The sequence below is a fragment of the Pimephales promelas genome, chromosome 12 (assembly GCF_988280905.1).
Source record: "Pimephales promelas chromosome 12, fPimPro1.hap1.1, whole genome shotgun sequence".
Classification (NCBI taxonomy): domain Eukaryota; kingdom Metazoa; phylum Chordata; class Actinopteri; order Cypriniformes; family Leuciscidae; genus Pimephales; species Pimephales promelas.
In genome coordinates this window covers 34,685,088-34,712,339 of record NC_142780.1, presented here as the reverse complement: position 1 = coordinate 34,712,339, position 27,252 = coordinate 34,685,088, and the positions used below count along the sequence as shown (strand labels likewise).

General features: G+C 35.4%; 1 protein-coding gene and 1 long non-coding RNA gene across 2 annotated transcripts; both read left to right on the top strand.

Annotated features, from left to right (window-relative positions):
* Positions 1 to 151: 151 nt before the first annotated feature.
* On the top strand, positions 152 to 15,201 carry usf2l (upstream transcription factor 2, c-fos interacting-like). The gene is given in 13 exon segments (XM_039688811.2): positions 152 to 158; positions 1,065 to 1,126; positions 1,128 to 1,189; positions 1,436 to 1,494; positions 1,821 to 1,909; positions 3,281 to 3,370; positions 4,157 to 4,295; positions 4,525 to 4,612; positions 8,377 to 8,415; positions 11,943 to 12,001; positions 12,204 to 12,298; positions 12,395 to 12,523; positions 14,286 to 15,201. Coding segments are annotated over 13 exon segments (996 nt in total). The 3' UTR covers positions 14,364 to 15,201.
* A 6,031-nt stretch (positions 15,202 to 21,232) lies between these two features.
* LOC148977073 (uncharacterized) lies at positions 21,233 to 26,766 on the top strand. Its single transcript, XR_016145826.1, has 3 exons — positions 21,233 to 21,449; positions 22,786 to 22,921; positions 26,201 to 26,766. It is a non-coding gene; the product is annotated as an uncharacterized LOC148977073 (long non-coding RNA).
* Positions 26,767 to 27,252: the final 486 nt, after the last annotated feature.

Here is a 27,252-nt window from a genome sequence, read left to right as displayed (position 1 = left end):
CCTTCAGTTCTAATGAACCAGTGCTCTTATTTTGTACGTAAAACGAGCTTGAATTTTTGTGTAATAATATTTTGACTGTAGGTAGGTTTAATTGAACACAAATATAGATTTCCTAAAGTTGCTCCGAGTTCTGTTCATTTAACTTGGAAACATGAAACGTTACTATTTTACTGTTTTTGAAAAAAGTCTCTTCAGCTTATCAAACCTGCATTATCATTTGATCAAAAATACAGAAATAAATGTTTAAAAAATGATTATATAAATATTATTACAATGTAGCTGTTTTCAATGTAAATATATAGTAAATTGCAATTTATGGAATCATAAATTGATCTTAAAATTGAAAACGGAATTTCCCAGTCTTTAGTGTCACATGATCCTTCAGAAATCAATCAAATATGATGATTTATTATCAATGTTGGAAACAGTTGTGGTGCTTAATATTAAAAAAAAAACATGTAATACTTTTTTTAGGACTCTTTGATGAATAAAAAGCAACAAGATAGCAAGACAGCATTTATTTAGAATATACTGTTACAAAGTTTGGGGTCAGGAATTCATTTCTTACTTTATTTGAAAGAAATGAATACTTTTATTTAGAAAGGATGTGTTGATTAAAATGGATTGTAAAGTTTTATATTGTTTTCTGTTTTGAATAAATCCTGTTTTAAATTTTTATTGATGAATCCTGAAAAAGTATCACAGGTTCCAAACAAATATTAAGCAGCACAGGCTAGCTATTACCAACATTGATAATAAATCAGCATTTGATAATGATTTCTGAATGTTTTCTTCACTGAAGACTGGAGTAATGATGCTGAAAACAATATATTCAGTTATTTTAATTTGTAATAATTTTTCGCAATATTACATTTTTTTGTATTTTGATCAAATAAATATAAAATAAAACATAAAAAATTTAATTAAAAATAATAAAACAAAATAATATTATACACACACTCACACAATGTATTAAATGTATTTTAAACGTTTACATTTATGTATTTCTTTAAATATAATATCTTATTCCAGTTGGTGGCAGTACTGCTGCCGTTGAGCCTCAGAAGAAGAAGCAGAATCTCACATGACTTTAGTGTTTGTTCCCGTGATCCTGATCATCAGTGTGAGTGTGTGTGAGAGTCAGAGCACTGATGGATCAGCTGCAGCTCAACACACACTCTTCACACAGGTAATGCGTCACACACTCTCTGTACACAGCTCAGATACACAAATGGGCCATGCATATAGTACAGTCTGTGAAGACAATGATTGAAGAACATATATTTTAATAATGCAATTTGATGCTGCTGGTCCTCTTAATTGTTTTGTATTTTATATGTAGAGACCAACAACTGAGAGGTAAAAAAAGAAAAAGTTGATGAATGTAGGGTCATATTGTACTTTTATGCTCATATTGTACTTTTATGCTTCACAGGAACAAGTTTATCTGCAGTTACAAAAATCAAGTCACGAAGGTTGCACAAACAGCTGAAGGTATGTCTGTTATTAACTTGGTTTGGTCACATGATGATGCTTTTTCTGAGACATTTGTTTGTTATAGTTCTCTCCTTTCTCTCTGATGTTCTACTTAATTCCCAATATATTTGCTTTAGTTCTGGGTTTGGGTGAGTTTAGCACTGTTTCAGCAGCATGATGTGCTATAATTCATCTTGAACACTTTATTCTTTATTATACATGTTGCATGCATTATATTTCATGTTAATTGAGAGACTTTTAGATTACTTGTAAGTACTATTATTTTATTAAATATAAACTCAAATTATTTTGATGCTAATCCACACGTTTCATGTGTTGTGCAGGCTTGGCAGTGTCTGGTGGTCCTCGTGCTTTAGCTCATGTGGATGGAAATGTTCACTATCAGTTTCACACAGAAAATCCTGGAGGACAGGTGAGCGTCCATCTTTATTAGAGTCAAGATTAAACCGACGTCAATGCCAAAGTCTGATATACAGTAGATGTCATTTTTGTCCCTCTTAATGGGAACCTCATAAACTCGGCCAAGTATCTGTGTGGTTTTACCTCAAAATGACTGAAAATTATATTTCAGAAATGAAGGATGAGTTATTTGTTACATATTTTTTCATTATTTTTAATGCAAAGAGAAAATGGGGGCATTTTATTAAAATGGTATAGTTATGCATTATGGTAAAATTGAATTAATGCTTATTAAACAATATTAAAAGTACTGAATACAATACAGAATATTCCCCCCTCTAATATAATAAGAGCAACCGCTGGGAATAATGAGAATATAGAGTAAAAATGTACATAAATGACCATTGAAAATAGTTTTATTTTATTTTTCATTGCCAAGTCCATCTGTGTTTACATCAAAATGCCCACAAATTATATTTCAGAGGATAAAGAATTAATGCAAAAAGGGGGATTTTATTAAAATTGTATAGCTATAGCCTACATTATGATGATTAAACAATATTAAAAATTCTAAATAAAAAACATTTTATTAAAGTATTTCCCCCCCTTCTAATAATGAGAATAATAGGAATATTACAATAATGAGAATTTATGGTAAAATGTACATTAAAAATAGCTTTATTTTCTTTATGCGTGTCGTTTTCTTGAGTTTTACCTATTTGCACCGGCAGTCATGTGATTGTAATCTCTCGCTGAGATTGGCACTGGGCCTGTGTCACATGTCAGTCAGAAGGCTGGTCACATGACAGATGATTAATGTTAAGGGGTATTTACAAATGTGTATTCTTTCAGTGAACAACTGTGTCGTTTTAGACCTTTAAATTAGATCATGCACAGCTCTCTGCATCGACTGGAGGGATGATTATTAAATGGATGAATGGAGAATTCAGCCAGGAGACGCTGGAAACCAACACTTTATAGTTAATCATGACATTTGCATTTTAGTGCAGGGAGCATTTATCATGGCCATCATTTGTAGTTTTAACGCTTGTTCTTTACGGTTTGACAGCGTTCATAAAATTCAGATGTAAGGGGGTATTTACTAAATCACACGAGGCCCCCGGATAATACTAATCCGGTGCGAATAGGGCTATTGGAAGACTAAAAACATCATGGAAATGGTGCTAAAAATACTCTATACATCCACTGAAAAAAGGCATATTAGGATAATATTAAAAAAAAAACTATATTATAATCAACCCTAGTAATGAAAGTCTCTGGCTGTGTTCAAATCACACATTTGCTACTTTGTGAGCACTAAAAAAAGTCCTGGAATTGATTTTTACAGTATCTGTATGAACCCTGTATTTGATTTATATCTCAGGTGACGTACCGAGTGACTCCTGTCTCAGATCAAATACTGGAGGGTAGAAGAGAAGTCGGAGAGCCGGTTAACGTCACCGGATCCCTGCAGGTACTGTATGAAACCAGCTCGTACTTCATTATGGTTTCGTAACATGATAAACATGACAGCAGAACATTGTTGCTCAAGGAGTAGAGCATTGGCGCTTGCAACTCCAAGATAATGGGTTCGATTCCTAGGGAAAGCAAGAACTGATAAGAATGTTATAGTGTACCTTGAAATGCAATGTAAGTCGCTTTGGATAAAAGCGTCTACCAAATGCACAAATGTTAAAGGAGTAGTTCACTTAAAAAAAAAAAAAACTTTTGCTGATAATTTACTCACCCCCGTGTCATCCAAGATGTCCATGTCTTTCTTTCTTCAGTCGAAAAGAAATGAAGGTTTTTGATGAAAACTTTCCAGGATTTTTCTCCATATAATGGACTTCAATGGGGTCCAAACGGTTTCAGTGCAGCTTTAAACGACACCAGACGATGAATAAGGGTCTTATCTAGCGAAACGAGTGGCCATTTCATAAATAAATAAAAAAGTTTAAGTTTTATAAGCACAAATGCTCGCCTTGCTCGTTTAAAGCCCTTTGAAGCTGCACTGAAACCGTTTGGTTCCCATTGAAGTCCATTATATGGAGAAAAATCCTGGAATGTTTTCATCAAAAACATTCATTTCTTTTCGACTGAAGAAAGAAAGACATGGACATCTTGGATGACATGGGGGTGAGTAAATTATCAGCAAACTTATTTTTTATTTTTGTAAAAGTGAACTACTCCTTTAATGTTAAGATATTACACAAACTCAGCTATAACCAGATGTTCAAGTGTATGCATTGTTTTCTCCCAGACAGTAATTCAACACTCCTTCAGTAATGGAGGCGGTCCTGATAGGCAAGGTGACCGAGAGGAGGCACGATGTGTGTGTTTCCCAGCATCACCTGTGAGCGAGGGAACAGCAACCGAACCCACATTCACACAAACGACAGGTACGGACAAGTTTGAGATCCTGCCGCCTCACACACGTACAGAATCACAACAACACACTTCAATAGATCGTTACAGTCATTCACTTCAGTTAGAGGAGGAATATACATATATACATTTATATATATATACATTTTATAATATTATAATGCAATTATTCATGGACATACATATATTATATTTGACTTTAGTATGTGCATCGTTACAACATCTGTCGTCTCTGTGGTTCAGGTCAGTTCTACGTGATGATGACTCCTTCAGACGCTCTGCTTTCGGCCTCTCAGCGGACTATAGCTCCACGCACACACACTCACACTGTGTAAGTACAAAAAAAAAAAGGCACAAAACAGGTGTTATGTTTTTAATAGGGCTGGGCAACGATTAATCGTGATTAATCGCATCCAAAATAAAAGTTTGGATATAGTTACGAAATATATTGTATATAGTTAAGTATATACACTACGGAAGCCCTGAACCGCAACCTAAAAAAAAAAAAGTCAGTAAAAAAAAAAAAAAAATCTGTAAAAAAAAAATCTGTAAAAAAAAAAAAAAAAAAATCTAGCATTTCGAGATTAAAGTCGGAATGTTTCGAGATTAAAGTCGAAACGTGCATTCATAACAGCACGCGCGTGTGTGTGTGAAGTCGAACTACCATGGATAAACACAAAATAGTAGCTTTTTACTTTTATCTGGGCTTTCAACAAAATTCTACACACGCGCTAGATGCAGTGTTTCTGAGGTGTTTTCGTGCTCGTCTAGTCAACACTATCTGGGTCGAGAACAAAACAGTAACTGTTCGGTCTCCCCTTCACCGTAAATACGCTCTGGATACATTTTAAGTGCATCGTTATGTATCCAATCATTGGCCGGATCCTGTGATTTCCTAAGATTTAATGACCACTTGTGGTTGAGGAGAGATTCTCTGATATGATTGTAAAGCACTTTGAGTGTAGGCATATATGAAAGCGCTATATAAATGCCCTATTCATTCATTCATTCATTCATTCATAAAGCTGGATTTCTCCATCCAGTCTGAAAAGTGTTTTCCGTGTTGGTTTTCCCATAACTATATTTTACAACATCCTATAATGGCATCCTATTCTGGTAAATTGGCACCTGTTGAATTTCCTTTGATGAAACAAAACACACACACACACACACACACACACACACACAGACAGTGTGAAACTCGCTATTGGCCATTATGAATGCCTGTGTGTGCAGCAATGTGAGACAATGGCAAGCACACACGTGCAGCTTCTACCGAAGACTGTATTCTCGTACTCTCGTCTCTCGAAATGTTTCGACTTTAATCTAGAAATATTTCGACTTTAATCTCGAAATGTTTCGACTTTAATCTCGAAATTTTTCGACTTTAATCTCGAAATTTTTCGACTTTAATCTCGAAATGCTATTTTTTTTTTTACAGATTTTTTTTTTTTCAGATTTTTTTTTTTTAGGTTGCGGTTCAGGGCTTCCGTAATACACACATATTGTATATAGTTAAGAAATATTTGCATGTATATACTGTATTATACATAATTTATATTATATATAAATAACTAGGGATGGGCAACGATTAATCGCATCCAAAATAAAAGTATGTGTTTACATAATATATGTGTGTGTAGTGTGTATAATTAATTTGTATATATAAATACCCACACATGCATGTATATATTTAAGAAAAATGTGTTATTAATATATCAAATAGTTATATTTATTTATAATATTAATTATGTATAAATATATATAAAGTATATACATGCAAATATTTCTTAAATATATACATTCATGTGTGTGTATTTATATATACAAATGAATTATACACACTACAGTACACACACATATATTATGTAAACATAAACTTTTATTTTGGATGCGATTAATCGCGGTTAATGGTTGCCCATCCCTATAAATAACACATTATTCTTAAATATATGCATGCATGTGTGTGTATTTATATATACAAAAATATATATACACACACATAAATATTTGCATGTATATATACTGTATATATATTAATAAATAATTTATATTATATATAAATATAAATATTTGATATATAAATAACACATTTTTCTTAAATATATGCATGCATGCATATATATATATATGAAGAGTTCAGATGCAAAAGCCTCTAAGTGCCATTTGAAATTTTCTTCTAGAATGATCATTTTTATCAAGCTTGTATATTTAAGTTCAGTAATTTCACTTAAATGGCAATAAAGATTACCTATTAATTGTCATTTAAGTGAAATTACTGAACTTAAATATACAAGCTTGATAAAAATGGTCATTTTAGAAGAAAATTTCAAATGGCATTTAGAGGCTTTTGCATCTGAACTCTTCATATATACACATATATTATGTAAACACATTTTTATTTTGGATGTGACAGCCGTGGTTTTTAAGCCTATTTTTAAGATCTATATCTTAGTGTCACTTTACCACAGAAGATCGTCCTCCAGTCCAGTCTACACAAATCTAGCGTTTACAGCCACTGACAGCAAGCTACAGGTGTTGTCCATTAACTCTCATTGGTATTGAATGGGACGTATTTACACATGTTATAGGTCAATAATACGCCGTCAGGGGTCTGTCTTTACCCAGGAGTGATTGTCTGCAGGCTCTGTGTCACACTTTTGCATGTTCCTTGCTCTCCATTTATCCTCGGGATCCCGCTCCATATGAAAAGGGATGTTTGTCACGATTCTGGTGTTTGATGGGATCATGTGCTCAGATTCAGTCATAATTCATGGGAGATTGTGGTTTGTTGTGCTTCTTCTGAAGGTGCTCTGCACAAGCAGAAGTGTTCACGTGTTTGTGCGTTTGCAACATCCTCATCCTCCAGAATAGCCTCAGTAGAAATATCACGCGTTTGTTTCAGTCATTCCTGTTTGATTATTTCCTTCTTTTGGACACGCACAGCTTTTGTGAAATCTGCAGCGTAATGAATTCTACAAGAGTCCTAATCTTTCTTTCTTCCATTAGAATTTTAAATCCCTCGGGTTATTATTTCCTGGGATAAAAGCACCTTTAGTCAGAGAGTGTGTGAGTCGCATGCAGAATGAAATGCTGATCACACAGAACCAGTGTTTTTTTTTTTAAGTATTATTTATATACTATTATAGTATTTACTAGTAAATTTGTTTTACCTGTGTACTTTTTATTAGTTTTCATCATCAAATTTTGTGCAAAATGTCTTGTGTATTTGAAGTGTGGTCAGAAATGATGCACATCCCATATTTAAGCAAATGTAGTGTTATTTTGCTCTTCCAACAATGTTCCTATTATATGCACAGTATAATTACTAGAGCCCGACCGATAAAGGATTTTGAAGGCCGATACCGATACAAACATTTTTGGGTTTTAAAATCCGATATTCCGATATATCGGCCGATATTTATTTATTTTTTATTAAATATTGTTGGATTTCACACACGTGTAAAAGAAAAGCTAACTTTTCTGCACAAGATACGTTTGATACTTTTTCTCTATGTCTAAATGTTCACTCCTCGCAAGTATAACTTACATTTTACAATACAGGGACTGTAACTAGAGATATGCTAGCTATAAATACAGTAATCATTACTTTATTTAGGCAGAAAACCTTCATTGTGGTTTCCAAGCTTATTAATGTTAACGTTAGCGGTCTATAGTGGCATTAGCTTGCTTTGTCTATGATGAGCCATAATTTAGCAATAGATAACATCATACTGCAAATTGTAAAACATACATTTTCAATATAACAGGCCAAGGAGAGATGATTGAAGCGTGTTTCGTCCATTTTAATTTTATAATTTAAATATTCATTTATCGGCCATTATAACTGGCGATACCGATATTATGGAAAATGCCTAATATCAGCCGATAATATCGGTCTGGCTCTAATAATTACTACATATATTGTAGGTTGTATGCTGTTCCAGTATATTTCTTGTAATATTTGTCTGTTTTTGTGAACGTATCAGTCAGCAAAAGATAGTAACGATCCAATTAAACTGTTTCTGTAATGCTCCATCTACCTTTAAGCTGAAATTAAGTGTTTTTTAAAATAAATGTGCCCCTTTTCTGCAGAGATGAACTCAACACACAACAGCATGAAGGTTTTAACTGGTGAGAAAAACCTTTACATCCCTTTAAGCCACAATAAACCCAAAACCGTCTCTTAAAGGTATAGAGTCTCATTTCTATTCCACATAATCAACACCAAATGTGAGTAAAAATGGACTTTGTTGAGTGAAATGCAGTATATGGACAAAAGTATTGTGATACACCTCTTGATTATTGAATTCAGGTGTTTCAATCAGAGCGGGATTGAATGAGTATTTAAAGGGATAGTTCACTTTGAAATTCATTTTTGATATGTTTTATCTTACCTCAAGGGCATCCAAGATGTAGGTGTCTTTGTTTCCACAGTAGTTTAAATTTTGATATTTTTAGGTTAAACCGTTGTTGTCTGTCAGTCATATAATGGAGGTCTATGGTCACCACCTCAAAGAGCATGCACAGAGAAGTCCAAATTAAACATGATTTAATGACTCGTAAACGTAAGTACTCGTAAATGGCCCAAGACATGAAACGAGCGGTTTGTGTGAGAAAACGAACAGTATTTATATAATTTTTACCTCTTGTAACCACAGCCACATCCAAGTGATCTGAGGCCGCGGGTGCTTTGTGGCTGATATAAACGATGTAAATACTGTTCGTTTTCTCACACAAACCGCTCGTTTTGTGTCTTAGGCCATTTACGAGTCATTAAATCATGTTTAATTTGTACTTCTCTGTGCATGCTCTTTGAGGTGGTGACCATAGACCTCCATTATATGACTGACAGACAAGAACGGTTTGACCTAAAAATATCAAAATTGAAAATGCTGTGGAAACAAAGACACCTACATCTTGGTAAACATATCAAAAATTAATTTCAAAGTGAACTATCCCTGTAAGTTGACCAGTGCTATGTTGCTTTAGTTTAACATACTGAGGTCACTTCCCCTCATATAGTGCTAGATATAGAGAGATTTCCTGAAGAGTAAATAAACTTTTTGCTGGTTTGCATTAGAAAGTGTCTCGCTTCCTTTATGGCGTTTTGTGAGATGCTGTGGAGTCGTGACTTCATTAAAGCGTATACCTGAGGGAAGATTACACTCGGGGAACAGTTGTGTCATTAGGCTAGAGTCGGGCTTCGGCAGCTGTTTCAGCACTGCAATTTATAACGTAATGAACACAGTCGATGCGAGACTCCCCCGAGATCACACACACACTCGAAGGGCAGAGAGACCTTACGGAGGGATCTAACACCAGCTGTAACCTTACATAGCTGAGAGTAAGCTTGTCGTACTAGGGCCGTCTTTAGGCTGATGAGACTGTGCTTTAGGGGTCCGAGAGAACAGGCCCCGCCTCCTCTAACTCACACTAGAGCTGTGACGAAAGCAGCATGTCCAAATTCACAGTACAGGCAATAAATCCCTGGATGACCTTCTACTTCCAGCGAGATTCTGGTGTGCATATAATACTAGCATAGATATCCATAATAAAGGCTAGAGTTCTTACGGCGGAGTCTCACTGGCGGCCATCTTGTCACAGGCAAGCTCTCTGGTGGGCTCGGATGTAAGATGTGATCATGTATTATCAAAATATGATAATGATCAGCACGAACACAAATACTCTTATCTCGTTGAAATCTTGACGGATTTACAAACGGTTTGGTTTTTTACACGTGGCTATAATTCTGGATGATTATTTATTCATGCACTTATTATTCATAACTACATCTCTAACGTTTATAATAATCCAAACCGGTTGAAAATTGAGCAAGTTATGGTTATTTAAAAAGCACAAGCACCATTAAAACACAATATTATGAGTGAGCGAGCTGACTGTGGCAAGATGGCCGCCAGCGTGGACGTCGAATTCCATTGGCCAGCAGCGCGGATGAGACATCTAGCCTTTATTATGGATATCTATGCTATATAGAATATACTTAGGACCCAAGCAATCTGATTGGTTCGAACAGAGAATTTCTAATATGGACGGGCTTTGATTTAAAGCAATTTTTATGGGTAATCGCTTTTGTGCCTGATTACAAAACAGATATACATTTATTATATATTGATCTACGTTATAACAACCATTAATGTCTTTTAACTTATGTTTTATATACTATGTATATAACCAAAGCTATAGATTGTGATATGAAACATTTCTTGTTCTTTTTTTATTATTATTATTTGGATATAGCTTAGATAGTAGCTTAGCATACAGATATCCGAAATCATTAGAGGTAAAGTTTATATATATATTAGGGCTGTGCAAAAATTAATTGCGATTAATCACATCCAAAATAAAAGTGTGTGTTTACATAATATATTTGTGTGTGCTGTTTATAATTATTTTGTATATATAAATACCTATGCATGCATGTATATATTTAAGAATTATTTGCTTAAATTCTGTATATATATATATATATATATTATATAAATTCATAATCTATATTATATAAATATAAATATTTTATATACGAATAACACATTTTCTTAAATATATACATGCATTGTCAATGCTGTAGAATTAGAATGTAGAACTAGAATTAAGCGTCATTGTCATCACTAATGCAATAACTTCCCCCTTATCTCTTCATGGGTTTTTAATGCACCACAACATAGAAAAGGGAAAAAAAAAAAAAAAAAAGAATAAGTATATTTGGATAAACATCGCAAACACCAAGGCAGGCAAGACAGGCGAGAAGTAGTTTCAACGGGACAGCATCTCTGGCCCAATTTGAGACATTCTCGCACTGTACTCCCTCTTTTAATGCACTTTAGACATTGCACATAACACACACACAAAAAAAAAGAAAAATATAGAAAAGATAGGGACTGATGAGATGTGGGGGAAGGTTGTCTTATATTATATTATATTATATTATTATATTATATTATTATATTATCATATTTTGTACAGGATTGACAATGGCAATTGTTACATAGGAGGAAGGATGGAAATAAAAATCTACAAAAACAATATGGGCAGTATGGTGGTAGTGGGGAGTGATGGTAATGACAATGGTAATAATAATAAATGGTTACTTTGTGTACACACGCATACACATACCCACGCTCATACACGCTCACTTACACACTTAGATCAAACACTTAATCACTCTTGCCACTGCTGGAATTATGGATTTACAAGATTGCTCACTACTGCACTATGTTGGTTTGTTTGTATGTATGTCTGACTGTTAAATAAAAAAAAAAAAAATATATATATATACATGCATGTGTGTGTATTTATATATGCAAAATAATTATATACAGCACACAAAAATATATTATGTAAACACTTTTATTTTGGATGCGATTAATCGCAATTAATTTTTGCACAGCCCTAATATATATATATATATATATATATATATGTATTTTTTCATTTGCATTTATTTAAAAACACACACATACAGAATGTTTAAATAAATGCAAATTTAAAAAAATAGTTATATACATACACACACACACACACATATATAAAGATATAGTGGTTTAGCCATGTTAAGCCTTTTAAAACACCTTCATTGAGATGCTAAAGTGAATAAATATGTGAAATATTGCCGTGATTTCTCTCCATTATTACCGTAGGCACATGGACAGTCCGCGCACCCCTAGGGATGAGAGGAGAAGAGCACAACATAATGAAGGTCAGTGAATTCTCTTCATCTAATATGAGTCTTTACTCAAAGCAAAGCAACAGACTGCTAATCCTGTTCCCATCCCAAAGATCCTGACAGGAGCTCTGCCTGCAGATGGCAGTAGAGGGTTGATGGACTCCACACGTACTGCAGTTTTAGACAGTATGGCCTAGATTTTGCCTCTGATCTCCTTCTTGCTGTTGACTTGCAGTTGAAAGGCGACGGCGAGACAAAATCAACAACTGGATTGTGACGCTCTCGAAAATGATCCCAGACTGTGGTATAGATGGTGCCAAGACTGCAGCGGTGAGTTCCTAAAATGAAAATCTGACCTCATTATTGACCTGTGATGCACAATAGATGCCTTGAAACTGAATCCCACACGTTTTATTTGTTCCTCAGAGTAAAGGTGGGATCCTGTCGAAGGCGTGCGATTACATCGGTGAGCTGAAGCAACATAAGCAGAGGCTTCAGGAGAGTTTGAGAAGAGCAGAGAGAGTACAGATGGACAATGAGCTGCTCAGACAGCAGGTGTGCCGTTAACTTCATGTGTAGGGATCATTAATCATTAATCAATAATTATTATTATTATATTGTTGGGGCATTTTCTCCCCGTAACGTAGGGTATACCTGAATCACACACATGCACATTTTGGTCACTGATTAGCTTGATCACGTACATTAACTAATTACTGGGCTGAACGCACTCAACAGCGCCAGAAGAGGGTGCTAAAACACATCGGTCCAATTAAACAGAGGTGTAATATCTTTCTAGTCTGTTATATTATTCTAGATTTTCTTTTCTTTCGTTATAATATTCTATTTTATTTATTCTATTCTATTTTATCTTTTATTTCATTCATTTCATCTTTTATTTTATTCTGTTTTACTGTATTGTTATATTTTCCTTTATTCTATTCTATATTTTTGTCTTTTCTTCTGTTCTATTTTCTTCTATTCTATTTTAAAATATGTTATTTTTTATATTTAATATACAATTAATAATTATATAATTATAATGAAATAATAAATAAAATAATTTAATATTTTATTTTGTCTTTACTTTTCTTTTCTGTACTTTTATGCTATTCTATTTTATTTATTTTATTCTATTCTCTTTTCTATTATTTAATTTGTATTTTATTATTTGCTATTCAATTCAATTCTATTTTATTTATTCTATTATATTCTATTTTATAATGTATTTATTTTATTTTATTTATTATTAATTTTTTAGTTCATTCTATTCTCTTTTCTAGTATTTAATTTTTCTTCTATTCTATTTTATATTTTATTTATTTTTTATTTCATTCTATTCTCTTTACTAGTGTTTAATTTTTCTTCTATTCTATTTATTCTATTTTATTTTTATTTTATTTATTTCATTCAATTCTCTTTTCTAGTATTTAATTTTTCTTTTATTCTATTATTTTCTATTCTATTTTATGTATTCTATTCTATTTTCTATTTTATTTAATTTTATTTGTTTCATTTTTTTATTCCATTCAATTCTCTTTTCTCGTATTTAATTTTTCTTCTATTCTATTATTTTATATTCTATTTTCTATTTTATTTTATTTGTTTTATTTTTTTATTTATTTTATTCTATTCTCTTTTCTAGTAGTTCTATTCTATTTTATTTATTCTATTCTATTCTATTTTATATTTTATTTATTTTATTTATTATTAATTTTTTTAGTTCATTCTATTCTCTTTTCTAGTATTTCATTTTTCTTCTATTCTATTTTATATTTTATTTATTTTTTATTTCGTTCTATTCTCTTTTCTAGTATTTAATTTTTCTTCTTTTCTATTTTATTATTTTATTTATTTCATTCAATTCTCTTTTCTAGTATTTAATGTTTCTTCTATTCTATTATTTTCTATTCTATTTTATATATTCTATTCTATTTTCTATTTTATTTAATTTTATTTGTTTATTTTTTTTATTTATTCCATTCAATTCTCTTTTCATTTTTCTTCTATTCTATTATTTTCTATTCTATTTTCTATTTTATTTTATTTTTTTATTTATTTCATTCTATTCTCTTTTCTAGTATGTCATTTCTATTCTATTCTGCCTTCCTGTAGCTCAAACAGTAGAGCATGGCACTAGCAACACCAAGGTCACGGGTTTCAGTGAATTGAAAAATAAAAGCACAGCTTCAATACAATAAGTCGCTTTTGAAAAAAAATGTCTAGCAAACGCATCAATGTGAACGTAAGTATTATACAAAACATTTGCCTCTTCATCTTCAGATTCAACACTCATCTTCTATGTTGTTGTTTTCAGCTGGAGGAGCTCAAGAGCGAGAACGGCCGTCTCCGAGCACAGCTGGAGCAGCACGGCATCCACATGTTCACGCAATGAGCCTCAGGCATTCTGGGAAAGAGATTCTGGCCCTTCAGGACTGAAGTGGGCCGAATGAAACATGTTGACTTCAAGAGTCAAGAGTCTCTCAGAGCTGTATGTCTGATACAGTGAAGCCATGCTTGCTGTAGTTGAGGTCAGAGGTCAAGAAGTCTTCAATTGCACTGACACCAGGATCCTATGAGCCTGAAAGCATCTATTTATTCATCCTGACTAACTCCGGACTAAACAGTGGAATACAGTTTTTTTTTTTTTTTTTTTTTTAGTTTTCTCTGCCTTATGAAACACCCCAGACATTTTCCTTTTGCTAATTTTCCAGCTTTGTTGCTTTCAATTTTGTCTCCATGCTTTTTCTTGAAGTATTAGTTGTTTGTTCAGTGCCTCGTTTAATTTAAAATCCTCCCGGAGAAAACTCTTCCTCTTTGTGTTCTTCTGGAAGGTCGTTACGGGATGAACGAAGCCGTGAAGAAATGTCATTAGCGGTTCCAGTGAAATTTAGTGTTAAAATCGGAAACAAAAGCACCTGCACGTACGAGTCCCTCAAAAAAATGAGCTCCGTCTGGGATTATTAGCTTCTTATCTCGGAAAGCATCAACTAATCTAAGAAGCAAATGAGAAAATATTCAAAAAGCTATTACGTAGAGAAATGCTGGACATCTCAGGACTGAACTTAACCTCCAAAAGCCCTGATTAACATGATGGACCGCTACAAATAGCCACTTTGTTCTTCGTTTACTGATTTGTTTGTGTCATATTTATATATTTAAGCTCATTTTCTGTTATTTTTCTCCATGTCAAGACATTATTCCTCCATTAATCAAATCCAGGAAAATTGATTTGAAGCATTTAAGGTTTCTTATTTGATTTAATACGTGACATTGAGGATTTGTAGTGAGTAAACACTTGGTCTAGTCTTCCTGTAAATATGCTGTACAGTACAATTTGGAATATCATGATTTAATATTTTTACAGCGTTTTTGTCAGTTTTGGAGCTTGTGTTCATGAAGAATCTTCAGTTCCCCTTTTGTGTTTCATTACTAGCTAAATCACAACATACGAGTTTGGAACGACAAGGGTGAGTTAATAACCAAAGGTTTTTATTTTTATTTGTGGATGAACTGCTACTTTTAAGTGCCCCTATTCTGCGAGTTTAAAGTCTCCTACAACAGTGTTTCCAAAACTTTTTTTTTTTTTTTGTCTAAATATTTTAGCCCCCTTCACATTTAATGATATTATCGCTCTTGTAAGCTTGCAGTAAAGATGACAAAATATGTTGTTTATAATCAAGTTTATGCACAAATAATAGTTGTGAGGCTTTATTTTTTACTTTTCATGGCGCTATAGCGAGCGATAATAAACTTGTGTTTATTAACAGAATAATGCGTCTTTCGGAAGAACATAGTAGCCGCAACTACTTCTCTCTGTGTACGTCTTTTACGAGGTACTGGGCTACTCCGCAGCGGCGGCGATCCGAACCAGTGTAAAATAGTCCCAATGTAGGTGTACTAGTGGTTCAGGATAAGACACAAACACCGGAGGGATTCATGATGAACTCTCCCATTATATAAATTTTGAATAGAAAAAAAAGTTGAGGACTTTTATTTAATGCTCATTGCTCAAAACTTTTCAAAACATGGCGCGACCCCCCAAAGGGCTCGCCGAGGCCCCCTTGTGGGCCACGACTGGCCGCGACCCGCCTGTTGGGAATCGATGTCCTACAATAGATTTACACGCGTCCAAGGTAAAAAAACAAAAACAAAAAACACTTGAATTTTGTCAACAATCGTAGCATCAGCTCTTTCCTCAGTATCTATCTGAAACGGTTCGGTTTCGTCGGAGACTATCTTTTTTTTGTCAGGCACTTGTTCACAGCTGTATTACATCAGAGAAAGATTACATCAGACATTCTCTGATTACATGAAGCATTTTTTTTAATTGCAAAAACACAGTACAAAAAATTAACAAAATATACATTACAATGTACAGAAAAATGACATTAAAATAAATACAAAACAGTTTTGCCGGGGAAGATTACATGAAGCAGTGTTGCCAGATGTACGATCGTAATTGTACGATAATTTTGACCTCTGTACGATCAATAATTTAAAAAATAAATCCATAATATAAGATAATTTCCGAATTTTGTGATCGGAGCCGGAGGTCATTGTAATCATGGTGCTTACTCGTTGATCTAGCTGCAGAGCCACAAAAGAGTCCTGGACTGGACCTGGCACCAGTGCCACAGGTGTGTGTGTGTGTGTGTGTGTGTGTGTCAGTGGAGATTTCTTTAAGACTGCAAGGGAAGCTCAGCTTCCCCTATAATGTCAAACAAATAATGATTAAATGTGTACTATTGTGTTAACATTTTAATGAGTAAAAATGCGTTAGAACACGGTAATCTCGAAGACGAGTTCGTTCAGAATAAGCAACAAATAGGTCGGCTGACTTGATCTCCTTCTCATGCATACCTGTAGCGCGTCACAGTGCATGCATTTTCCTATGGCATTTCCCCGTTGAAGCTCGGCGTCCATTGACTTCAATGGGGCTGCTTTGAACAGTTTTTTTCAGTGCTGTTAAACTAAACGGTCATTGGATAAATGCTGCGATTATGTCCCGCCCACGGACGCCGGGCGTCTCTGGGTTTAATAGGGAAGTGGGCTGGCCTGGCGTCCGGGCGTCCGCGTGATGATTGGAGGATTGCATCTCCTTTTGATTGACAGCGATTTCACCCAATAAAAAAATCGCTGACGCGGAAGCTGGTTTAAAGACTTCAAGCTTAGTCTCGTCGCGAATTTTGTGTGTATTTTACTCGAAAGACGAACTGCTGTAACATATTTCTTAGTATTTGCAATTTTCATCAGATATTTCACAGTTCAACCTAATTCCCACATTTCTTCCGTCGATGTCAGGTGTCTTGTTACATGTGCGGACGTGGTGTTTGAATCACGGCACATCTGTCTAGTTTGGTTTCACTTTTGTGTTGGGATTCGGACATGCATTCTCCGCGTGTTTGTTTTCGGTTGTGAGTGCACAGGATGACCTTATGGTCGTACTCATGCGTAACGTTAGCGTTCTGTCTTGTCGTGTTCGCTCTGTTCAGTGTGTTGTGTATTGTGTGGCACATGGTTTGTGTTTACATCGGCCGCGTGCTTTCATGTCATGTTTTGTCTTGTGCTGTGTAGCACACAGCTTGTGTTTTACACTAGCTGTGTGCTTTCATGTTGTCATGTTCTGTGTGAACACGTGTCTAATGAGTGTTCTCATCGTTCTTCAGGTCTCATTTTGTGTGAGCACAATTGCTTTTTAATTTGTTTTATTGGTCATGTGTTTTTGTCATGTTTGGTATGAGCACATGGCTTGTGCTTGTCATGTGTTTGTTGTGCCATATGTGCTTTCCTGTCATCCCACATAGCAAACAGACTTGGCCCAAATGTGGCCTCATCATGGCACTGCTGGCGTGTTGCCGGCAATGGCATGCATCATGTCAGCCAACTGTGGGCCAAGTGTGGCAATGATGGCACTGCGTGCATGACGGCAGACAACTTCTGGGCCGATTGTGGATGGGAGGTGTGTGGCCCACATCTTGTCAGCCAACTGTGGGCCAAGTGTGGCAATGATGGCAGTGCATGACGGCAGACAACTTTTGGGCCGATTGTGGATGGGAGGTATGTGGCCCAGATCAGTGTAGCGATTGTGGGCCATATTCTGTGTACTGGACAATTATAAGCCTGCTACTATATTTTCAAGGCAAGATTATACGTACCCCACCCCGACCCCTCTGAAAAAGGTGTTAAGATTTTAATAATAAATAATAATAATATAAATTGACTTAAATGAGTCAGTGAAAAAATATATGTCCAATTGTTTAAAAAATGATTAATAATGAATAAATATAGTATTTACTTTTCAGCAATGTTTACAAAATGCTGTATCATTAAAAAATATACATTTACTAACATGATAAGTATTAGACCTATGATTTTTTAAAGTATTAAACCTATTATTTATTTGAATTTGTTTTTTTTTATAAATTTGTAATAAAAAACAAAAAAAACAAAAACAAAACAAAAAAAAACAAATCCACATCCAAGTCTAAGTTTTCCATACTTTTTATTTTAAGCACCACAAAATCATGTTAAAAATGTAATATCTGGATTTTTTTTTTCCGAAATAACAGTTTATTTAAAACAGCAGTCAACTATTGTTTTATTTCGGCGCGATCTCCATGGTAACAGCAGCTTTTCTGGTTGGTTCACGTGATGCGTCTTTTGAAATTTCTCCCGCTGAAGATTGAAGAAGAAGACGACATCTCAGACAATCGCTGTACGGGTAAGTGAAGTTCACTCTCTTTTTGGCGCTTTTTTAATACCTGTTTTCAAACTCGGATGCCACTTTTTTCTTTATTGAAGTGAACTTTTGCCTGGTAGCTGTTTCAGTTGCCCCTGAACATGAGAATGCCTATACAGACGCGAACGGGGTGCGATCATGTGCGATAGACCGGCCCTGCGGAACGTCCGAGGCGAGGCCTGTGCTTCATGTGTGCGAAACAATGTAATGTTAATGCTTTTAAAATTATAGGAAGATCACAGCAAATCCAGCAACCGCAATTGACTTATAAAGCTGAAAGTGATTCAGTGGTTGTAAAATTGTATGAGATCTAAATCTAATCGTGGCTTATTCACATGAAAAGTACATGTTTTTTTATTTGTGATCACAGACTGTTTATTTATTTTTGCTTGTCATGTATTGCTAGTCATTTCAGTATGCTATATTCGTAGGCGATTGAGAGAAAATAATAATACTGTACTATTAAAATATCTACATTGAAAGAATGAAATTGATCACAGAATTTTTATTTTTTGTCTAAAACAATAGTTCTCAACCTGGGTAATGTTTAGAGGTTAATTTAAATGCAATAAACAATTGGCAACTTTTCAATTTGCTAACCATTGACGCATGCTAATGTTTTTCTTCCAACATATTGGGCATTATAAGGAATGAACAACTCTATAAAGTTGTCTTTTCCCCCTCCTTTCACATTGTTTAATTATTGATTATATGTATGTTGCTCCCCCATTCCTGTCTGTTTGTTTGAGTGGATGTTATTTTATTTCTAAAGACTAAGGAGTTGAAACTCTGGCCTAAGGCACTCACTTTCCATGATCTAACAAGATGATTAATACAAATGAGTTTTAGAGCTACATTAGTATCCTATATTGGTAAATCTGGAATAGTTGATGCATTTTCAATGTTAATTTTTTTTTTTTTTTTACAGGACTGGTTGGGCAAGAAAACTTGACAGACTGTTGGTATGGCTGGTAATTGGAGTTACAATGAGAGGAGCAATGTGAGAAGAAGGGCTTTTACAGGTTGTAATAAGATGTTACACTTGGAATGTACAAAATAAAATAGCCTTCACACTGTTACACAATTCTAGGTGTAATATTTATTTGTGGTATTATTGTTAAATAAAATTTAAATTGAATAAAATATAGAATTTTTCTGTGACTTATTTGTTCACATGGTTTGGGTAAGGTTAGGCTGGGATATGGTTCAGTTTGGGGGTTTGAAAGGGTGGTGTTGAAACGGTTAGCTTAGAATTGGTACCAATAATAAAACCAGTTTTGGCCCAGTTCAGGGCTAGTTAAGGGTGATTAACTGGCTGAGATTCGGGCCAGTTATGGCCCATGTGTGACCCTTGTCTTTAATCCAGTTCTGGGCCACTTCAGCGCCGTCATTCTTTGCGGTACTTGGGTCGAGGATTGGGTTCACATGGTTTGGGTAAGATTAGGCTGGGTTATGGCTCAGTTTTGGGGTTTCTGGTTAAAGAGTGGTGTCGATATGGTTACTATGGCTGAGAATTGGTACAAATAATAAAACCTGTTTTGGCCCAGTTCAGGGCCAGTTAAGGGTGATTAACTGGCTGAGATTCGGGCCAGTTATGGCCCATGTGTGACCCTTGTCTTTAATCCAGTTCTGGGCCACTTCAGCGCCGTCATTCTTTGCGGTACTTGGGTCGAGGATTGGGTTCACATGGTTTGGGTAAGATTAGGCTGGGTTATGGCTCAGTTTTGGGGTTTCTGGTTAAAGAGTGGTGTCGATATGGTTACTATGGCTGAGAATTGGTACAAATAATAAAACCTGTTTTGGCCCAGTTCAGGGCCAGTTAAGGGTGATTAACTGGCTGAGATTCGGGCCAGTTATGGCCCATGTGTGACCCTTGTCTTTAATCCAGTTCTGGGCCACCTCAGCGCCGTCATTCTTTGCGGTACTTGGGCCGAGGATTGGGTTCATATGGTTTGGGTAAGATTAGGCTGGGTTATGGCTCAGTTTTGGGGTTTCTGGTTAAAGAGTGGTGTCGATATGGTTAACTTATGGCTGAGAATTGGTACAAATAATAAAACCTGTTTTGGCCCAGTTCAGGGCCAGTTAAGGGTGATTAACTGGCTGAGATTCGGGCCAGTTATGGCCCATGTGTGACCCTTGTCTATAATCCAGTTCTGGGCCACTTCAGTACCGTCATTCTTTGCGGTATTTGGGCCGAGGGAAAAGTGATTGTGTGGGCCGGAGCTGGGCCAGAAAAATTTTGCTATGTGGGATTGTGTCGACTCCCATCTCTTGTTTCCTGATTATTAGTTATTTTGCCCCACCTGTCCTCCCTCGTTACCTGCCTTTTTTGCTCCCAATTTATTCCCCTTGTTTGTTTGTTTTTGTTTGTTTGTTTGTTTATCAATAAAATAAAGCCTATCAACTCTGCATCGAGTCCTCGCTCTTTTCACCATCCCCACACCTGACAGTCGAGTTTAAAAAAAAAAGAAGGAAAAAAGAGCTTCCCCTCTTTGAAAGACCAGCAGCCGCCACTGGTGTGTGTGTGTGTGTGTTATTCTGCAGTGCAGCAGAATGTGGAGATGGAGAGATACTGTATATTTGACGTCTCTTTATTAACAGATGTTTACACGGAAACACACAAGATAGATCTGATTCCAAACACAGGCTACAACAACACTGCTAACTCTGAGAGAGATAGAGATAGTCCAGCGAGTCCAGATTCCTCAAACATCGTCATCACGTCATCACACGAGCCAGGTAACATTAGAAAAAGCATTATAACGGCACTTTACAGCGAATGAAGCAAATATAACTAAAACAACTCCACCGTATGATTACTGTTCAGGTAATATTAGACTGCAACGTTTGTTTAATGTGAACCAGTTTATTTTTGCTAGATATCAAAGGACTGTTACCAGATTGCGGCTTTATGATGATTATTTAGCCATAAATGTTGCTTTAAACGGCACTTAAATGCAGTGAATACCCTAGTGGCTTTACAGTTGACCAAAAAAAATAAACAGTGAAAAGTAATTGCCGCAATATTCTCGTAATTTGTCCTCAGAGAGTCCCCCTGCGTCACTTTCACAGTCACTTAATAAACTTTGTTTCAAAGTAATGGTCTGTGAAGGTCTCATAATTGACACTGGTATTAAGCATGTTTCATTGCAGCTAAGGTTATTTAAACATCTCCTTGAACTTCATTTGCTTTTTATGTGCGTTATAATTCGACGCATCAGCATCCTAACGATTTGCTCTTGTGAAGCTTGTCTAAACTTTGTGTAAGTGACTCTTGATGAGTTTACTTCTCTCATTTATGAACAGACAAGTCAAATGAACAATAAAATAATCTATTTATATCAGTTTCTACACTGTCAAATGATTGTTTGAATTGTAAATAAAAGATTATTGGAGCAACTTGTGGAAGAATTTAATTGAACATGTTACTTTCCATTTCTTTGCAATTGTTTGTGAAATTCACATGAATAATTGGGTAACACTTTAATTGAAGGGGTGTGCATAAGATACTTAGTTGTATACTTTTTATGGCTAAAAGGTTTTTTTATCTAAAATTTGTATGTTTCAACCAAACAAACGTTGTGAATTACTAATCACGCCATGTTTTCAAGTGATTCATTTGTGAATCAATGAAACTGATTCACTGAACTCCCAGAAATGAAACAAACTCATTAGCCTAAAACACCTCATGTTCTGTATGTTTGTTTAATGAAAACCAGACCAATTATTCACAATGTCGTTTAATTCTACATAACCAGCAAAATCATTGTGTAAGTAGTACTGTGAATATGCGATATCTCTACGGTTTTCCCAGGCTGCCGGATTGGCAAATCATTCCTGTATGCCTTCCTGAGATTGATGTATTGTCTCCAATATTTTAAACGTAGGCCGGTCTAATACAAATGACCTTAGAGATAATAGTTTCTAAGAGAAACCTCAGCTCACTCAATCTCTCTCAATTCATAACCGTCTCTATTGTGTCTTTAAATGAGGTTTGAGTCACAGCTGGGACGATTTTATCAGATTGTTCATGAAAACAGAGTGAACACTTGGCTAATATCTTTTCTTGTTTCAGACATCATTTATTCTAAACCATCTCGACGTCTCCAGAGATTCGTTATTCATTATAATTCTCCTCATCATTCATCATTGTTCACATCTTGGTTTGGGAAATGACCCTCAACTATCGGAGAACGGCACGAGACACGCAGGTATTCTGAATCCTATCAGTGTGAAAAACATAAAGCTGCTTTTCACTGATCAAGCGCCAGATGCTTCAACTATACACAGCATATAATCGTTTCATTTATGCGTGCATGTCTTGGATCTTCAATAGAGTGCAATCGTTTTTCTCCATGCCATAAGCATTGCAAATGAAGTCTCGTTCAACCCGGCCCCATGCTTTGCAATACATATTAAACACATTGCCTTTTATCATTGCCTCATCAATGACGTATTGTCAATAATTTTATGTTGCACCTTTACCTTTTTTTTTCCCCCCATTAAAATCAAAGGTTGCAATGCTGTGAATTATCCAGGCTTCAGCACTTCTTCTGTGTGTGTGATGTTGCTGTTTGATAATAAAAAAGCTCTTAGTTATTCTCTATATCAGTGTTTCTGAACTCCTGAAACGCCTCCATTGTAGTCTTGAGTTTCAATATTCCTCATTTAAATAATTCATACGCAGAATAAAGGGGCGGGGCCTGGTTGAGTTAGTTAGTAGTGTGTTAAACTGGAGATTATGGAAAAGAGTAGGACTCGACCAATCACAACACGCTGCTCCGGCCGACCAATCAGAGCACAGTGTACTTTCAAAAGGAGGGGCTTGGAAGTAAACAGAGCGTTACTGACAGACTGGGAAGAGAGGATCTGCAACGATGGCTAGGACAGAGCTCAAAAAGGAAAATTATAATGGTATAACAGGGCCTCTTTAGTAGAATAAAGTGTGATCTTCATATCGTTTATTGGTCCTTTTGACGTTTTTTTGAGGTCATGACCTTGACTTCCCAGCCGGGCTCTTCCCTGTCTTGTGTTTTGGCACGTCTAGCAGTCGCCGGTCAGACGGGCGTCTGTGTGTCCCAGCTCTGTTTGAAGTGAATGATCTATGGACCCGTGTGGCATTAGGACATCACCGTCTCTGCCCTCCCTCTTATATGTGTGTGTGTGTGTGTGTGTGTATAGACATGTATATATTATGTCAAAAGATTTTTTTATGTTTTTGAATGATGTGTCTTCTGCTCACCAATGCTGCATTTATTTGATCAAAAACAGCAATATTGTGAAACATTATTTAAATTTAAAATAATTGTTTTATAATTGAATGTATTAAAATGTAATTTCTTCCTGTAATAGTCTATCTATCTACCCAGACAGCAAACTGACATTGAATCAACGTGGAAACGACGTCTCTCATGACATTGAAACAACGTTGATTTGCTCATCGAATTAACGTTGAACCAACGTCAGACGCGGCATTCTTCAAAGCTAAATGAAATCGAAAATTGGTTTGCTTTCATAACGTTGAAACAACGAGTTGATTTCAAGTTGATTTTCCGTTAGTTTTGAAAGAATGACGCATCTGACATTGGTTCAACGTTAATTCGATGAGCAAAACAATGTCATATCAACGTTGTTTCGATGTCATATTTCCACGTTGATTCAATGTCAGTTTGCTATCTGGGTATCTATCTATCTATCTATCTATCTATCTATCTATCTATCTATCTATCTATCTATCTATCTATCTATCTATCTATCTATCTATCTATCTATCTATCCATGCATCCATCCATCCATCCATCCATCCATCCATCCATCCATCCATCCATCCATCCATCCATCCATATCTATCTATCTATCTATCTATCTATCTATCTATCTATCTATCTATCTATCTATCTATCTATCTATCTATCTATCTATCTATCTATCTATCTATCTATCTATCTATCTATCTATCTATCTATCTATCTATCTATATCTGTCTCTGTCTGTCTATCTATCTGTCTGTCTGTCTATCTATCTATCTATCTATCTATCTATCTATCTATCTATCTATCTATCTATCTATCTATCTATCTATCTATCTATCTATCTATCTATCTATCTATCTATCTATATGTCTGTCTGTCTATCTATCTATCTATCTATCTATCTATCTATCTATCTATCTATCTATCTATCTATCTATCTATCTATCTATCTATCTATCTATCTATCTATCTATCTATCTATCTATCTGTCTGTCTGTCTGTCTGTCTGTCTGTCTGTCTGTCTGTCTGTCTGTCTATCTATCTGTCTATATATCTGTCTGTCTATCTATCTATCTATCTATCTATCTATCTATCTATCTATCTATCTATCTATCTATCTATCTATCTATCTATCTATCTATCTATCTGTCTGTCTGTCTGTCTGTCTGTCTGTCTGTCTGTCTGTCTGTCTGTCTGTCTGTCTGTCTGTCTGTCTGTCTGTGTAGTCGGATGTAAGACTCTAAGTAAGTCTTTATGTAATGCACAGGGAAATGATGTAGGATTTGAGCCTGTAAAAGTACCTTCAGTGCTTGAGATTACGGGTAACTCTGAAAAGCACACAAGAGCGATCTATTTCCCACCGAACAGAGACATGTGAGCGTTTAGTGGCTCGGCTCGCCTCACACCTCCCTGTATCTCGCTGTGTTCTCGCTGAAGGACTTCATTGTTGCATCTCAACGCTTCAGCATCCCCGATGTCAGAGCGCCAGTGAACCCGACTGCTCGCCGCCCGTCTCTTTTGTGTCGGCGATGGGTTTTACAGTGCTGCAATACTGCTTCAGCAGAAACCATTGTCTCCGCGGCTCTTTCCAGCGGTTTGGGGGTTTTGTGTGGGTGATTACAGGCAGGGAGCTTGTCGGTCTTATTTATTCATACAGGTTCATGCCTCTATTCCCCACTGCCTCTCATCCAGTCTTAGAGTTGAACACTTCTATTTTCTACAAAAGAGGTTGTGGCGTCTCACTTTACTGAGCAGACGAGTGATTTGCAACGGGAGGCGATGAGCTCAAGGGAACTGTAGGCAGAGCATCGAGTTCCTCTTCACTTTTTGTGAATTGTCATTATTGCAACAGCCGTTTCTTTGTCTTTTGCAAGAATAAACGAAAAGGTCAAATCTTTGTACCTTTTGCTCATTTAGGAGATGGAAATTAATTTTGATGCCTGTTGTTCATAAAAGAAGTGGAAACGCAGAAATATAAGGTCAGACGGGATGATAGAATGGGATGAAAAAATATAAAATGGGAGGAAATCAGAGTGACGAGGAAAGGATGAAATAGCCTACCCACATTTGGTCATGCAAAATGACGTGCAAAATTTGACATTACATTTCTATTATTTCATAGATTAGGTCAGCCGGAATCGGGGACACTTTCCAAAACACCCGATGTACTTTTTTGTAAGTATGGCATTTACGATGGCATTTACACTATCTAATGTCGGTCTTTCCAATTATTCCGAGGTTTACTGAAGTCAGCTGGATCTGGTGGACCTGCGCATCCACACGTCCACATCGCATCCCTCCATCAGCCCTGTGAAGGCCTCATGGACTCCTCTACACACTCGTCTCCATACCGGCGTGATATTTTTGACTCCGACCATCTCCCAGATGGATCTGGATAAATATTGTGAATGTTCTGATCCAATCTGACTTCTGACCTGTAATGCTGCCTGAATCATAATCATACACTGTTCGCTCGCGGCCAGAGGAGAACAAGGGTTTTTTTTCTCCATTCTGTCCCTGATGGAGTTCAGCTTCATTGCCGCTTTTGGCTTGCTTAGTTGGGGACATTTAATATTCAACAATATTTTTTTAATTTTTTTTATCACTGTCAAGCTGCTTTGATACAATCTGTATTGTGAAAAGCGCTATTTAAATAAAGACGACTTGACTTGACATTAGCAACAAAAGATACGGAAGGGTTTTTCTTTTATTGTGCTGTCCTCAAATGCATTTTTGTTCATTTATTTACTTATTTATATTTATAATGTAAATTTTTTATTATTATTTTTAACTTAATTATTTATTTAAATTTTGTGTTTTATTAATTTTATTTATTTATGTATTCTATTTGATTATGTTATTATTTATCTATTTTATTATTTCATATTTATTTGTATTTTTTCTTTTACTATGTATTTTATTATTTATCTAGTTATTATTTATTTTATTAATTATTTTAATATTTTTATTTAGTTATTCATTTATATTAATTTATTTATTTTGAGTATTGTTTTAACTTTATTTACCATTAGGATTTGTATGCTTTAATGAAAGAATTTTCCCTTTCTTTCCTTTCTTTGCATTTCACAACAGATGTGAAGCAACTTCACATTTATAATGTGATTATCTGACACATTTCATTTCCGATCAGCTTCTCTAACAGGAAATCTCGTGCCGTATGTCGGACAGAGGTCTTTAACTGCTCTTAGTTTGCTAGCAGTGATTGTACAGGGATTGGTCAGTAAAAGTAAGGCAGGGTTTACAGCTACAGACACTGCTCTGGACTGGCC